Raw genomic sequence first — 18,189 nt, forward strand, 5'->3', positions numbered from 1 at the left:
AGGCTCAGCGGCCATGGCTCACGGGCCCAGCCGCTCCACGGCATGTGGGATCTTCCCAGACCGGGGCACAAACCCATGTCCCCTGCATCGGCAGGCGGACTCCCAACCACTGCGCCACCAGGGAAGCCCCATATATTTTTTTAAAAGACAGAAAAAAAACTCTTCATGCAACTCACCTTGTCTATAGCCCATAGAGTGCTCATATTATAGTTTTGCTAATGGCCATGAAAAAAAAAATCATGCATTTCAATTCTTATAAACTGTTGAAACAACAAGCACCTGGGGTACCTCTTGGGACTGCACAGGCTGCTACAGTAGGCCTCGGATCAGCAATGTCTCTAGAAATAGTACCAGGCAGTTACCTCCAGGTGACTGAATGAGGCTTCATCTCAGCACATGAGCTTAGAAACCTTTACGATTAGTCCAGCTTGCTAAGGTGAGAAAATAACAAAAGGAGAGCAAATGGAAGTCGAACTTACCACAACATCCAGTCAATTTCCAAACACGTAAGAGAATCTTTCATGACATTAGCGGTGCTAGGTTAAGAGGGTGAATATTGCAATTTCTGTCTGTATCTGTTCCTGTGAGTGTATAAGTCAGCAGAGAATCTTTGTGATATCCAGGGAAACAGCTTTAGCCTCAAAGTTTGAAATTAAAATTAAATGCTATGCAATTATTCAATATCTCTGAACAGTAAAGACCTTACCACCATCACAAGAAGTTTCTTATAAAAAATTTTGTATCCATCCTAAAGAGAATAGAATTACAAATACATTCACTTGGACAGAACTGAAAATTTTCATAAAAGTTATTGAGTGGAGCAGCTATTTTCTTGGCTTTGCTTGGTGTAGTCCCTACACTGACACTAGGGAAAAGATGACCCCTTGCATTTATGATAACTAGAAAAGGAAAGGGGAGCTAACAGTGGGCTTAGTCACTAAATCCAGACTTTCTATCATACCGCATCTTGGGGACCCTGCCTTTGCACGTAGACTTCACTAAAAGACTAGTCAGTATCTTCCATTGTAATCGTATGTGGGGGACCAATGAATGTAAGTGTGGGACAGGAGACACCCCCCGTCTAATTCCCAACTGGGGACCTTAGCTTTGTTGTTTTCTACCGGTAAACCAAGATCCTTATTATGAAAGCTTGGCTGTCCTCATAAGAATTAGGGCTCTCATTAAAAGTTACGTGTGAATTCATTAGTTAATCTGTACAGAAAGTGCTATCCTCAGATGAAAAGCCTCACAAAGTACTATTTAGTTCACTTAAGTTTATTTCAAAAAATATGTATTGAGTTCCTACTATGTTTTAGGCATTGTATGAAGTTCTGGGTGTACAAGCATTAAAAATAAGAATTTAGTTTGAGTGTTTAAAGATAATATAGTGGTTCTGGTGTTGGTAGATAATTATGGATTATGAGCTTCCCTGGTGGCGCAGTGGTTGAGAGTCTGCCTGCCGATGCAGGGGACACGGGTTCGTGCCCCGGTCCGGGAAGATCCCACATGCCGCGGAGCGGCTGGGCCCGTGAGCCATGGCCGCTGAGCCTGTGCGTCTAGAGCCTGTGCTCCGCAACGGGAGAGGCCACAACAGTGAGAGGCCCGCGTACCGCAAAAAAAAAAAAAAAATTATGGATTATTCTGATTTTATCTGTGGTCTGCGATGATGAATAACAATGTCAAAAAATAGTGCATCTGGTGTTTCCATCCATCTTAATCATAAAATTGGATTAACTTCCTGTCTGATTCAATGTTTCAGAAAACAATCATCAAGATGCCCCAAATATATCATTGGATTCAAGAAGTCAATCTCTATTTGCCACAAAATATAGCGCTGTCAGGTTTTTTTTTTTTTTTTTTTTTGTATGTCTCTAGTGTGAAACATGAGGAGATAATAATGCCAAATAATGGCTTGGCAATAATTTCAAAAAGGGGTTTAAGGTTTAGCAGCAAGATTTTAGATTAAAGAGAAATAAAAGTTTTTAGTGATTTTCTTTTAATATTTTTTTAATATGAAGAGGACTAACCTGTTTAAATCTGTCATTTAATAGAAATTAAAGCCTTAAAGAAGATGTGGCTTCTTAATTTTGTACACCCAAATATCTTTTCCTACAGCTTCCACAGTCTTAAATTTATTTTTTAAATTGCTGGTGTGAATTATTCAGTTGATAGTTGATGCTAGATTGTGTTATATGATATTAGCCATTTCTATATTTAGCTGTAACAAGGAGGAATAAGATTCATATAGTCTCCTTTGTTTTTCTGATCAATCCATGTACTTCTGTTTAACAATTTAATAATTAGCTCAGAGATATAGCAATCCTAATAAATACCATGACCCCAATTATGCTGAAAGGAAAAAAAAGAGTATTACTGGGAAGATCGAGAAGTAATAACAGGATGAAATTGGCACAGTCATGCTGTGCATTAAAGTTATGCTGCAGACAACCTCACTCAGAATCTTTATTTTCCAGAAATGAGATGGTTCTTGGAGTGCTAATCACAAAAATAACATATTGTGGAAAATTATACACTTATTATTTTGCCATCTCATTCTGCAGATGAAAAAAACACAAGAACATTGACTAAAACTTATTCCATGTTCTCTCTATTCATTTTTAGTTATGCAGAAAATGGTTAATTCCCACCATGACAGAAAAATCAAGATTACCGAGAATAAAAGTTGAAAGGACATTAAATCATAGAGTTTTTATTTGCATCCCCAAACACATGCCAATAAACCTCGTTTTATTTTACCATGTTTCTTGGGGAATTGGGTGGTTCACCAGCAGAGTGAAAAACAGAATCCTATTACAGTCATAGAAGTGAAACATAAACTACATCATGGAGGGAATGGAAATGAAAGTAAATTTATAACATCCTTCCAGGGATGTTAGACTCCAAACCACCCTTTTGATCAGACTGATGTCTGAAAGCCTGTGTGGTCTCCCTGCCACCTCACAGTCCAAGATTTTGCACGTGAAAAAGTCGAAATTCCCAAAAGAATATATTCCTGTTGATTGAATGCAAGCCCATGAAAATAAAAGTGAGCCATCTCCCTATTTTACTCACATCTGGAATAAAGTACCCAGTAGCCTGTAACGATTGATAATTTCTTCATTTTTTTAAAGTAGTATTTATATACTTGGTGGCTTGGGACAGTATCACTTTCTGACTATGAAGCAAAGTGCTTGAAGAATTGAAGGATTATTATTTTGCCCTGGGACATCTATTTCCAAGCATCCCTAAATGCCACTTAGAAGTCAGTTTGGTCTCAATTCTTACTGGATATGATAGTCAAATGTCTCTTCCGTCTTTTCAGACAAGCTGCATGAATGGAGCGGTCACAGCTGTGGTGATTAGAATTTCGTCATCCTGACAGGGCTGGTTGTAGAAACCTGAATTTGTCTAACCTTGTTTTTCAGGCAACATTTGCCTGAGCTTTGGGCTTTTGTCCAGAGAGTTTCTGCCTGGCCTCGATTCCAGCCATTTTCCACTCAAGCTTTTGGTTACTGTGTCTGCCCCAGCATGAGAGATGCTGAAGGAAGCGGAGAGTAACAATTTAGAGGAGACCAAAAGAGAACACAGGAATGAGAATAATGGGGAAGAAATAATATTCAGTACATAATCAGGGGAGATGAATGTGGAAATTTCTGTTGACTTGAACATATAATAATGAGACTTGAAAACTCTGTTAAAAGCCAGTAACTTGCTATTATATTTGTTTACTGTACTCAGCATATCTATTTGTGGATAAATCATGGTTTTCTCCCGTCTCCAAAGAACTTTATATTAAACCTCTGTTTTCCTCTATTTCATCCATAGATATGTTTATTAAAATATTTATTTTATTAAATATTTTTATTAAAATATTTTTAATAAGGGTAAATGGACACAAAATCACAAAATATAGGAATGATAGTATCATAAAAGTACATAAAGTATTATTTTCTAATTTTTGGAAGCCTTATCTCCTCCATTGAATTTGTACTTGGAAAAGTCAAGACCTTAACCATTTCATGATTTTTTTAAATAGCTAATGATAAGGATGGGGGTTTACTCAAAATTGTATAGAATTTAAAGTTTTCAGAACAAGGTATAAAAGTTCTTAACTTAATTGCTAAAGTATAGGAGTCTTTAAAGGCAAAAGAAAAGATTTTCTTACAAGAATGTTATTAGAGGATGAGAAAGGGAACACTAATTAAGAGGTCCTATTAAAATAGAAAAGAGAGATTAATGAAATGAAGAAATAAATAGCTTATAAAAAGCTTTTCAAATGAGTAGGATAGGGCTTCTAATCTAAGTCACTATATTTGACTGTTTCAATATTAATATTTAATTTGTCGTAGTAGAGAGAAAAAAAGAAAAGGATGATGCATATGAATTTGATTCAGTAGCTATAAGGAGTCTTCTGTACAATTTGGGATCTGATCTGATGGCTCACACAGCCATGATTAGAAAGGGTGGATGGAGTAGGGAGTAAATGGAAGTAGAGATTCTGGAATCAAAGAAGCCTTCTTAAAATGTGCTATTTTAACCTTAAACCTCACGTATATATTCTTCCAAAAATTATATCACTTTAGCAAAATCAAATTGTTTTGACCATTGCTTTTTCCTCTGACCTAGATTTCCTAATTGACTTTTGGCTAAAACTCCTTGATTGTTAAATCAGTAAATGTAAGCACTGGGCGTCCAATCAGGCCACTTCTTTGTGTATTAATATTATTACTGTTCCAGGAAATAAGTATAAGACCTTCATTTAATCAACAGAGTTGCAACTCAATGTCCCCTTGTACTGCGTATCCAAAGAAGCAGATCATTTAGTTGTTTTTAACATCAATGAAGGATAAATCCATATCTTTAAGCAAAGTTTATGGAGCACTTTTTATGTCAGTTTTAGCTGTTTTGTGTCTGATAACTTATGTGATCCTCAAAATCCCTGTGAAAGGGATGCAGTTATCATCTCCATTTGACAGACAAAGAAACTGAGGCCCAGGGAGAGTTAATAATTTGGCCAAGGCCACTCAGCCCAGGATAAATCCAAATCTGTCTAACTAACCCATGCTCTTAACTATTATATTATAGTGTGTCAAAGTTTTCTTATTTGGTATTTGCTCACCTACCTGCAACTTCCAAACACACAAACAATTATTTAAAGTCATGTACATTCTCTCTAGCTATTAGAAAACAGAGTAGGCAAAAGCTTTTAAATGTGTGAGATCATAATTCAAGAACCTCCTGAATATCTCCCATGTCCACTAAGTCTTTCCTTTCTAAATGAGAAAATTAAGATACCTTTTCTCATTTACTACCAATATGCATTTAGCTCCTTCATAAATTGTTTTAACTGATAAGCTGATCGATTGCTTTAGCAAGCCATAACTACAACAGAGCCAAGGATATGAGAGACTCATGAAGTTGGCATTGCAATTGTTTTCAAGACGTCTCAAAACGTTACTCTGACCAAAACTAGTGTCAGCATTTCATGTGTTAAAAGGGGTAGCTCATCACAGTGTAAGGATCTTAAAAAGAAAGATTAAGTCACCTGAAGTACTATTGCTATAGTATAAAGCTCAAAGTTCCTCCCACCTGAGGGAAAAAGATTTTTCTATCTATTTACCATCTTATCTTTCTCCTTTGTCCCCAGCAAAAATTGGTCCTGGTGTTCTGCCTGTATTTTCAGTATACAATCACATCTTAACCCCCTCAAAGCCTCAATATACACTAATGACAAATTGTATCAAATTGTACTAACCCTAAAAAACCCATTAAATGACCCTTTGGGACAAAAGAAAGTCTGCGGAATTGTACCCTAGGCACCCGTGTATCCACACAATGGTCCCACACTTTCAGATAAGTTCCAACAAAGACTCACTTGGCCTTCCAGTGGATGGTGGACCATATTTTGAGAGTCACTACTTGAAGGCCACCAATTAGTTCTCATCAACAAATCCAAGAGCCTTTTCTTGGTCTGCATTTTTCTTAACCTTCAGCAGCATCTAGCAGTGTTGACAAACTTCTTTTGCAAACTCTGCTCCTGACTCCACGGCACCACACAACCTGATTTTCCTCTAAACCCTGCTGCCACTGTAAATATCCATGCTGAAATCAAGGTCAACTAACAAGAAAAGATTTAGAGCCTTTTTGCCTTTTAGGGGTATGGGCAACAGAGTGCAATGTAACGTCTAACTTTGTGGTACCATGAGTTGGTGTTTGAGGGGTATAAGAAATAGCATCCCTCTTCTCCTGACCCAGAAAGACAGAGGAAGCAGACCTGGGGAGATAAGAAATATAACTTTATTGCTGACAGAGCTGCTGGAGATGTGACTTAGGAGCATGACAGTATACTTCTATGGGTACCTCTCCTTCTTAGGCAAATTTACCCACCAGTCACAGGAGTACTGGCCAACTGTGGCCTCACCTGAAGGGACAGAGCCTTTGCAACTTACTTTACTACTTGCAATAAGAATACTGGGTTTTAGTGTCTTTACAGGCAAGAGGACCCCAAAAGGAAAGCACAGAGCTACACATGCCTCAGTATCTCATTCCAAATGCACCAATTATACAAGTCACTTCCCTCCCCTGAGGAGACAGAGGAGGGAAGGCACCAGGAAAATTACTGTATTTGAGCTGCCACTGCACAGAAGAAAACATCAGCATTGGGGAATAAGTGTTTCCTCCTAACATCATGGAAAGAGAAAAGCCATAAAAATGTGATAGTTATGGCATCACATTAAAATGGATAAATATTTGTATGACTATATATTAGATATATATGGGTATATATAATATGTATATATGCATTCTACATTATATTACCTACATATCAGAAAAAAGCTGACACTAAAAGCACCACAAGCTTTATTTCAGAATGACGGAATAAACTATTATGCATAATATTTATTTCTTTTTCCTAATTCTTTGTAGTTTCTAAATCTTCTATCATGAGCATATTTAATTTTTATAATTAGATAAATTTTAAAACTCTCAAGTTAGTCACAAGAAATAGACACTTACACTGATTAAGTTTGAGTGCCATTTACAACCAATATAGCACACAACTCAGAAAACTTATATTGATTTTGCCTATTAGAAACAAGTTTCAAAGAATTGGTTAGATGAAATAAACTGTTTTTTCCCTCCTGAACTGTGTAGTAGTCAAAGTATCAGAGGCATATTAATAACAAGCCAAATACAAATTGTGTTAAATCTACTCGTGTTTTTTGAGTGATTAGGCATTTCAAGTGAACTACTTAACCAAATATTAATCTCCTCAAGAGCTTATAACCCTGGTTTTATAACCCGTTCTACCCCTATCATGGAACTCAGATTCTTCCAATTACAGTTTTTGACCCTCAGACAATGCGGGGCTTAGGTGAGCTGACCCCACGTGCAGTCGTAAATCCGGGTATAACTTTACAGTCAGCCCTCCATATCCGAGGTTCTGCATCCTTGTATTCAACCAGTCTTTGCACTGGGTAGTGCTGTAGTACATATTTAGTGAAATAAATCTGTGTATCAATGGACCCACGCCATTCAAACACATGTCATTCACAGGTCAAATGTAGTAACTACACAATGTTGAGTATGATGGTTTATGTATTCCTTCATTTCACAAAGATTTATTAAATACCTACCAAATACCAGGCATTGTTCCAGGTCCTGGAGATATAACAGAGAACCAGAATGGCAAGTTCCCACACCAATGGAGCTCACATTTTAGTAAAGGAAGATATACAATAAACAAAAAAATAAACAAGAAACTGTCAGATAGTGATAAATGATATGAAGAAAATAAAGCAGGGTGATGTGATAGGGAATGGCCAGGCTGGGAAGGCCTCTCTGAGGAGATGACATTTAAACTGAGAGCTGAAAGATCAGAAGGACCCACCATACAGTGGTGTTGAACATCTCTCCAGTGGGCAGGCAGATGCCAAGGCCATGGGGTGGAAATGAGCACAGCTTGTCTGAGGAACTGGAAAAAGGGTGGAGTGGCTTGAGAGAGAGATATGAGATGAAATTCAGAAGGAACAGGAGCCAGATAAAGTAAGGCCCTGTAAGCCATGTAATTGAATTTAACTCTAAATGTAATAGAAAGTTATTGGAGGATGTTAAAAGAGAAAGGGAGATGAACTCTTTGGGAAAAATAGATTTTAAAATGTTTAGAGAAGATCAAGAAACTATAAACGAAAGTCTTGTGTCACTTCCTGTCTGAAACAGTTAAAAGAGGGCATCACAAAGAGTACACTGGCACAACTCAGAAGATAAATGAAGATAATAATAAAACACACATTATAGAATCAAAATCACATTAGAAACAAAAGAATTAGATCAGAGTCTGCTGAAAACATACAAGGGCATAGAGCAGACCTGAGAAAATTTCAGTTGAATAAAGACATACAAGTGGTAAGAGACAATAAGTACATAAAGTGGCTAAAGAGAAAGAATATAAAATTGCATAATGTGTCCTTAAAGATGAACCAAAAAATATTTAGGAGAAAAATCATTCAAATATATAATAGGAGAAAATACTTCTGAAATAAGGAATCTGGTATATGTAGACTTCAAGAGCATACTATATTGCAGAAACTATCAAACCAAGGAAATATCCTGGTGAATTCTTTTAACTTTAAAGACTCTTGTGAGATTGCAGGCAGAAAAAGCAAGTTATCCAAAAGACAGGCTAGCCTCAGGCAAGGGTATTCTTTGTAGCAAATTTCAAAGCCAGAAGGCATTGGGATAATAGCAGCAGAGTTCAAAGGCAAAAAATAAAAATAAAGATTGAATCAAGAATTTAATATTCAGCCAAGTTGTCATTTATTGTCATTTCACCATAAATACATTCTCAAGTGCCTCAGGCAACATAGCACTCATGAACCCTGCTTGAAAGAAGCTTTTTGATAATGACATCCAGCTAAATAAGAGATACATCAAAGTAAAGAATGCAGGAATGGTACACCCTTCTAAAAAAGAGCTGATCATGATCATGACTATTTGGATATGTAACTAATGCTGTAGAACTTTAAAAATTATAATTACAGAATATATTCATCAGTGTAAATAATGCTAACATGATCCTAATATTTTAGTGACTTAATGCAATAGAAGTTTATTTTTAACTCATGTTACTGTTTAATGAGGAGTGTTGGGCAGGGCCTCTGCTCCATGCAGTGATTCGGGTCCCAGGCATCTTCCTTTGTATGGGGCCACCATTTTATTACAGGCTTAGGGTCATCCTGGAATCATCCAGCTTGCAGACAGAGGGAAGAGAGAAGAGAGTGGAGAAGACTACCTCAGACTGAAAATATCACTTTACTTTCATTTACACTAATTGGTGAGCACTATTACATGGCTCCACCAAGATAGAAACGGGCTAAGGTTCCAGGAGGAGACAATCGGTTTGGTGAGTAGTCTCTGTTATAAAGAATATAATATAAACACCATAAAATATAATAAGACAACAATAATAATATAATTATAAAAACTGGAAAGTGATCATGAGAATTGGTGGGAAGAGATGTACATTTTCTCACTTTTCATAGCAGCAGTTAGTAAATACTTTCTGAAGTTTATATATCAAGAAATAAAGATTTAAATATATTATCATGCAATATTTAACATTATGATTATAGGCACGGGAAGAAAAAAATATATAGAACCACCAAAAAAACATCAGACCACTTAGCAAAAGACAGAAAACTAAGGAGGTATAAAAACAAATTTTAAAATATAGCATAGGGCTTCCCTGGTGGCGCAGTGGTTGAGAGTCCGCCTGCTGATGCAGGGGACGCAGGTTCGTGCCCCGGTCTGGGAGGATCCCGCATGCCGCGGGGCACCTGGGCCGGTGAGCCATGGCCTCTGAGCCTGCGGGTCTGGAGCCTATGTGTCCGGAATATAGCGTAACATAAAATAACAAGACACATTTAGATCTGCTAAAATAATAAAAGTCAATGGGATAAGCTAAACTATTAAAAGTAAGAAATTATTAGATGAGACTCAAAACATGATATTCAATAGCAGTATATATTATGAATACAGAAATGCATCTCAGATATATTTAGTATATTAAATATATTAATATATTTCACTTATATATTAAGTGAAAAAAGCAACTTATGGAACAACATGTATAGTTTAATCCTATTTGTATTTAATAATAATAAACATGTATAATAAATACATATTATTTTATATTCTATATGCATCAAAAATATTTGGAAGAATACACAAGAAATAGTATTGTTTGTTGTTGTTTGTTGTTTCTGAGGATTAGAATAAAAGGTTAGGAGAAGACAAGCATGGTTTCATTTTTTTTACTATGTATCTTTCTGTACTTTATAGTTTTTGTAATAAATATGAATTTTTTATTATATAAATGTAAACAGAAAATAAGTAAAGTCCAACGTAGAACTGAAAGCTGCAAGCAAAGGAAGGGGAAGGAGAGGTCATGGAAATCTGACAGAATGGTGCTTGAGCTGAGTCTCCAAAGAGAAGGAAGAAGGCTTAGCCAGTGATCCACATATGCACTGACCCAATACAAAAAGACATGGCATGTTTAAGACACCTTAGGTACAGCTGGATTATAATGTGCATGGTGGATAGGGTTGGGAGGTAAGACTGGAAGGACAGGACAATGGCAGTGAACCAAGGAGTTAGGACCTTTCATTAAAAAATGAGATTTCCTCAAAGTATTTTAAGCAGAATAGTGACTTGATTGAGCCAGAATGTTGCACAGGTCCATATGAGGAATGAATCAGAGACCATAGAAGGTTGGCAACCCATGAAGATTCTATTCAAATAGTCCAGATAGCCATGATAGTGGCCTGAACGAAGATGGTGGAAATACAGATGAAGAGAAGATGGATTCAACATTCAAGAGATTTTTAGAGGGTAGAATAGACAGAACTTGATAATTAATTGGATGTCATGATGGTAGGGTGAAAGATAAGGTAAAAGAGTGAGTCAACATGATTTCAAAATATGGTACTTCATCACATTATATGAAATATAGAATCAGAAGTAAATTTGATTGTGGATGAGGAGAGGGAAAAAGGTAAGTTCAGTTTGGGTAATACCGAGTTTGAGGCATAAGTGGAACATTCAGGTGGAGGGAAGCAGATGTAGGACTCTGAGAAAGGTGGGAACATGAAATATGAAAATAAAAATCATTAGTATGTAAGTGATAGTAGAGGACAACACAGAGAGTTATAAGAAGGGATTGGGTGATGGTGTAAAATGCCTCCAATAGGTCAGGGCTTTCTTCTTTGTTCAGAGACAGAGAAATTTTTGCTTTTATTCCCGGGGATCACTTGACAATCCAACTGCTGGCCATAAAGGGGAGACTCCTTGCCAAGAATGAAGTTAGAGATCCCGACTAGCAATGAGCACACGTTAAAGTTAGAAGGAGATGAGTGGATTCCTCCTGACTGGCTTGGTCCTGAAGAAAGCTGGGTTTGTTTGTTGCTGTGGGGAATTGAGACTGGACTTCTTTGAGGGGCTTTGAGGACATCTCTTTGGCCTTCCTCTCCCTAATGGGGCCACTGGGTGTGATCTTGACTCTTACTGGGGGTGATCAGATGACAGACCAGGCTACCTTATAGCATCAAGAGGTAACTAATATTTGAAACCTGACCCCCTCTCAGGCAAAAATAATTCAGCCGTCCTTTAAATATAAATAGCTAAAAGCCAATCACATACTTAAAGTATAAACATAATGCTGGTGCCTAAATTCAAGCACTACATTTTAATCAGTTTCCTCAGGCTGATTTATATCTAAGGCTCATAGACTACAACTACTTTAGTGGACTGTCTGGTGACCAAACAAAGAAAGTCATATTACACCGTGGTATTTCCTTTGTGGGAGGAAGCAGAAGTGGGTGAGGGGACATGGGCCCCAGATAAAAGGAACTGACTCAGGAATCTCTTTACAAGGCAGAGGTCCAATAAATTTAAATACAGATGGAGTCTGAAGTCTTTGAATTTTCATTATGTTTAATTTTTTCTGTGTGTTTATATATTTGTAATATCAATACAAATACTCATTTGTTTTTGGAAAGTAACTCTATTTGCGTTACTCATTACTGTGAAGTGTCTTAGCATTTACCTTTGGAAAGAGCATTATAATCCCTTTTAAAGTTAAAAATTTCAGTCATTTGTATGTTAAATAATAGAAATGACCAAATGAGTTTAGAATAAGACTAAAATATATCTTGTACTGTTATATGTTAACTTTGAAGTTGTGACACTGTCATTGCCATGGAAATTTATATCCTATCATAGTTGTTATGATCTCACCTAATAGGATGAGAAGAAGCTATGTATTTCTAGCATCTATCCAGGAGGAAGGTGGTAACATATATCCTCTTATTATAAGAAGTCATATTTATTTTATTTTCTCTGAAATAATATTTTCGTTTTGTCTAGGATCCTTTCTTTTTCTCAAACTGTGATCATACATAGTGTCTGGCATGTATTAGGCCCTCAAATATGTATTTTTTTGTTTGTACTGTATTTTAGCATCACTATTTTATGGTGAATAGTTAGAAATACATGTATGTGCTCTGGAATCAATCCAGCTTTTCACAGGCAAGCAGAGAACGGAGGCAAATTATTCAAATGCTTGATGCAATGAACCAGATGATTGCAGTTTTAAACTAATTATTTCAACTCACTTCTCCATTTTAGTTAGGGAGTCTAAATTTCTGTTTTAAATGCACTGTTTTACCTTCTTGGAAAGTTGCCATTTTGAGTGATTTTAAATCTTGAGTTCCCATTTCACTTCCATACACCATTTCGATCTAAGGAAGTTAGACTTTAATACTGTTTCCACAGTTACAGGCTTCGTTAATCATGGCCCTGGGAACTGAATTCTCAAGTGTGTGCACAGCCCCCTTGACTCTCAGTTCCCAGCATAGACCATTGGCTCCAAATCCTGCCCGTGGGAATCAAGGGCTGTGCCTGCCTGCTCACTCTGCCTGACAAACACTGCTGGTGAGCCAGAAGTCAGTGGTTCCTCATCAGTGTTTGCAGGAACCAAGGAACACATCTCTGCAAAGAAACTCCAATCTCTTGGCAATTTCCACAGCCTTACAGAGCTGAAAGTAAGCTGTTGCATAAAAGGAAACCTCTGTTTCTCAGAGCCACCAGGTGGATTTAGTTTTTCTAATCTGTTGGATTTTCCATATAGCATGTTTCCATAAAACATAAATCATGCTTAAAAGTATAATGTTTTTCTCATTCCTGCATTTCCATATCCTACTCATCCTTCAGGATTGAGCTCAAGTCTTACTTTCTGCATCAAAATGTGTTTTTATATATTGGAAACATTTTTAGACTATAGAAAAGTACAGAGGATAATATAGCAAACAATTGTGAACCATTAGATGACTTTTAGTTAATAAAAAAATTATTACTGATGGTGTTAATGTCACTTTTCTACCTACTCCCAGCGTAATTCTCCTTTTCTCCTCCCAGGAGCAAGTTGTACCTTATAGTTGGGGTGTTGGGTAGAATTTTCAATAGTTCTTCCCTTTTGTGGATCTCAATTTTTTGCCAGGAGTCCAGTTCCAGCTGCCTAACATGACCAAGCTCTATGGCCCCTGCCCCTATGCAAGTGTTAAAAGATCCTAAGGAACAATAGCAGTCTAGAGCTTCAGCTGGGTCTGCCATTTTGACTGGGAACCATTACACCTCTTTTGACCTCCCCAACTCCCTCTGATTCCTGTAGCAATAAGTATTTGGTCCAGTTTCCAATCACTTATTTTGTACCAACTTTATGTATAGAGGATTTATTATTTCTTAACAAAACTATAAATTATTGGAACAGTATTATTCTTCTTCTACAGCAAACTGGGAGAAGGTCCTCTGAGAGTTCTTACACTATAGTAGGTTACACTTGTAAGCCAATCTCTTTATCACAGAAGTGTGTACATCGAAGTGTGCCTCACTTTATAGAACAAGTGATATTGCAGACATCCAACAGTTACTGATAACCTACTATGGTCAAGTTAGCACATTAAGCATTATAAAATAAGAAATGCATATAAAGGTTTGGTTTCCCCACCTTGTAAAGTATCTATTTCAAGTGATTTTGGTGCATTATTGAAAATACATAGTTAACCAGTTTATGTTGTAAATGTAATAATAGCACCCATGGCTTAAATTAAGGATGTAGTGTTAATTGCATAACTTGATTTATATTTTAGGAATTTTAAAATATTTACTTGTCCTTTTCCAAAACAACCTGAAAATTAAGAGTGTTTGTCCAAGCAATGGAATAAGAATTGTTTACCTTAGATTTAATCAGCACTTCCATTGACTTCTTTACCAGAGTTTGAAAATGCATTATTGCAGCTCATTCTTTTGCCTTGCACTGGCAGCAAATCACTATATAGAGAAACTGCCAAGTCTGGTGTTATGGAACTTACACAGCATCTTCCTCTCTGTGACTGTGTGTGAACACAAATTAAAGATGTCCTCTGGCTTGGATTACTGAAATATACTTGGCTGCATATTACATTCTGTCATCTGGACTTAAAGCAAAATAAACCAACACACATTTCAGTGAAATTCTTTATGAATTGATCATTCATATGATTCTTGATTATAACTAGACAAATTGCATTATTATACAATATACCATCTTCTTAAGTAAGACCATTTAAAATTTCACATAAAATGTCCCTATAATTTTTTTATCTCCATTAAAAATGCAATAAAGCACCATGAGTGTGAATTTCTCAAAGTCACAGGAATTGTTGTGGTCAATCATCTGTCAGGAACTGAATGTCCAAAATCAAAGATTTACTGTAATTTGAATTTTTTATTTTCCAGACACTGCAAATGGATGTAAATAGGCTGAACATAACCTTGCTTCGGATATTCCGCCAAGGAGTGGCCGCAGCTTTAGGACTCTTACCCCAGCAAGTGCACATCAATCGCCTCATTGTAAGATGCCAACATTTCGCATTCCCAGATTACAAGTTTTGATCTTTATTGCAGGGCTCAAGAATAATGAACAATAATAAAGAACACCCATGCTATAGTTTTATGGTCCATGATTCAAATCAGGCATAACACCTGTTTTTGTAAAGAAAGTTTTTTTGTAACAGACCACACCTATCTGTCTACATATTGTCTAAGGCTTCTTTTACACTACAATGGCAGAGTTGAGTAGTTGCAACAGATTGTCTGTCTAAATTAAAAGCTAAAATATTTGCTGTCTGGCCCATTACAGAAAAAGTTTGTCAACCTTCTCGTAGTTCAAGACTAGCTATCCTGGTAGGTATGAATAAAAGGGCCCAAAATACTTGTCTCACCAACCAGATACTAACTCCCAAAATATTCTCCCTAAGACGGAAACCTTCTGTATCAGGTAAGGCACTGTCTCCAGACAGCATCTATTAAAATCCCTTCAAGTATATCAGGATGAGGGACTTCCCTGATGGTGCAGTGGTTAAGAATCTGCCTGCCAATGCAGGGGACACGGGCTCAATCCCTTGTCCAGGAAGATCCCCACATGCCGCGGAGCAACTAAGCCCATGCGCCACAACTACTGAAGCCCACGCGCCACAACTACTGAAGCCCGCGTGCCTAGAGCCCGTGTTCCTCAACAAGAGAAGCCACCGCAATGAGAAGCCCGCGCACCACAACGAAGAGTAGCCCCCACTTGCCGCAACTAGAGAAAGCCCACGCAGCAATGAAGACCCAACGCAGCCAAAAATAAATAAATAAATAACTTAAAAAAATATATATATATATATATCAGGATGAAGGATAGTGAACACATAGGCAGAGGATTTTGAATAAAGAATAAAGAAGGGCTTCCCTGGTGGCGCAGTGGTTGAGAGTCCGCCTGCCGATGCAGGGGACACGGGTTCGTGCCCCGGTCCGGGAAGATCCCTCATGCCGTGGAGCGGCTGGGCCCGTGAGCCATGGCCGCTGGGCCTGCGCATCTGGAGCCTGTGCTCTGCAACGGGAGAGGCCACGCAGTGAGAGGCCCATGTACGACAAAAAAAAAAAAATGAATAAAGAAGAACCATGCTTAAGGACAGCAGTCCAAGTACAATGCAAGAATAGCCTTGAAAAAGTCGAGAGAAAACTTGGATGGGTATCTGAGGTGGGGATGAAGGAAGCCCAAAGGACCTTTTGTATAAGGCTCACTTTAGACCGATCTATCACCCACATCCTTTCTTTCCCCCTTCTCCTCAGTGTTTAGGGACCTTGATATCACTCAAGTACATGTTCCCATCTGCACTTGAAGGTGGGTGTGAGCAAAGACAAAGAAAGGCAAATTCAAATCTTACAACTTTCTCTTTGTAAAAAGCTAATTATCTGAGGTTCCTGTGAAAAAGGACTTTAGAATCATTTTAACAGTTTTAAAATTGTTCTTAATTTCCCCTGCATTAGAAACTTAAGCAAGGACTTCTTGTTCTCCTTGCCTTAAATCCTTACGCTCCTGCTTGAGTTCAGTTTTTTACTGCATCAACACCTGCATTTCCCACTATGGAGAAGAATTTGCTTTTATCTTGGTTTAGAATTTTTGTTTCTTTTCACTTTTTTTCTGTGTGGAGGGTGAATTGTTTTCGTCCCCATGACAACTTTTGTTCTGTGAGTCAACTATTTTCTGGGACTAAATAAGCTTTAAAAAAAAAACAAAGTTTTTAACTCAATAGCATAGAAGAAATACAGCATTTCCCATTATCATGAAAGAGTGAAATAGGTTATTTATATCCACAGTGTACCTTGCTCAAGTGAGAAGTGAGGTATTATAGATGTCTTAGATCTAGATCTAGATTTTATATATATACTCAGATATCTTAGATATACTTTTACATATATAGATTTAAAGAGCATAATAGCTCTTTGAAAGGATAAAAGAGGGATTTGCCACACCCAGAGAGGGATATGCATATCCTCAGAGGATGTTAGTAGCATTTATGCATGTCTATTTCTAAGAGTAGTTCTTATAATAGTTTAAGTTATGATGATACCTGAGGCAGCAGAGTACGGTGATTAAGAGCGTGTGCTTTGGAGACAGACGCAGAATTCTACTCCTTTTCCAGCTTGGCCGTGTCCCAGCTCTATGACCTAAGGCAAGCTACTTAATGTTCCTTCATTTACAAAATGAAATAACTTAATACCTCTGTCCTGGAGATAACAGATTTAAGGCACATGACAAGCCCAAAACAAGTGCTCTCTTCCTACTATTGTTGTTATTAGGTCATAACCTATTTAAATTATTACAAACATGTTTCACATCAGTATTATGCAATATTTAGTCATTGTCTGTTGTTCACTGCAAACACGGAAACATTTTTCCTGGATGACTAGTAGTACTCCATTTTATACGTGGCTGAACTTCTGATAAATTGTATTAAAAGAAAACTTTCTAAAAAAAAAAGGAAGAAAATTTTCTAGCAGGCGAGAACTCCATGTATCAAAAAGAAAAGACTAACAACAATTGTCTTTTATAAGTGCTTTGTATAAGTTGTCAAAGAGAATCTATGAAAGGCAGTGTCATTTTTGTGTAGTGTTTGTTTTTTGTGGGTATGTGGCATATCAGCCATTTAAGATAAGAAATCCTCTCTCTCTGTTTCAGGTAATGAGGTCATGCTAATAGGAAAGTAACATGATATCATTGCATAACATTGTTTCTACCAAACAATAGATCTTAAAAGTGTGACATATTTAAGGTGAAGAACAGGATCAGGGAAGCAACTTCAAAGACAGCATCACCTTCCTTAGTCCAGCCTTCACATTAATACAAGTTATAAAAAAATATATATGGGGTGGTGATGTCTAATAATTGTACTGTTAAATCAGGTTTTACTTAATTCATTTAATTGATTTTAAAATGCTTCTTTAAACACAATTACTCAGGAAACATCTGAACAATGTATCTCAAAAATTACAGTACTGAATGGAAAATAAACCAGATCGAATGAAATATAAAATTACAAAGCTAGAGGTGTCAACTAATTGAAAGAAGGCCATTTGAAGATTTCGGGCTTTGGGCTGCTAATATTAAGTGTACCAGGAATACCTAATAAAGGTGATCTCCAAGATGTCTTTTAGGATTCTAAAGCTCTGATTTTCTTTAATGTTTCTAGAAGAAAGGCAAAAATATTTCCCAAAGTTGTTTAAAATGTCTATTAACATATACAAATGATCTGCTTTTACTAGGGAAAG

At 37.0% G+C, this 18,189-nt stretch overlaps 1 protein-coding gene across 2 annotated transcripts in view; it reads left to right on the forward strand.

Moving 5' to 3' along the window:
- PTPRR (protein tyrosine phosphatase receptor type R) overlaps positions 1-18,189 on the forward strand; it is a 268,141-nt gene that overhangs the window by 131,030 nt on the left and 118,922 nt on the right. The window contains exons 1-2 of one of the 2 annotated variants that reach the window (XM_007463537.1): positions 395-506; positions 14,833-14,946. In XM_007463537.1, coding sequence (XP_007463599.1) covers positions 14,842-14,946 — 105 coding nt within the window. In that variant the 5' untranslated portion in view covers positions 395-506; positions 14,833-14,841. Of the gene's footprint in view, positions 1-394; positions 507-14,832; positions 14,947-18,189 lie in introns of those variants that run through there. The other variant, XM_007463536.1, reaches the window with a different exon arrangement.

Source organism: Lipotes vexillifer, unplaced genomic scaffold (genome assembly GCF_000442215.2).
Source record: "Lipotes vexillifer unplaced genomic scaffold, Lipotes_vexillifer_v1.1 scaffold602, whole genome shotgun sequence".
Taxonomy (NCBI): Eukaryota; Metazoa; Chordata; class Mammalia; order Artiodactyla; family Lipotidae; genus Lipotes; species Lipotes vexillifer.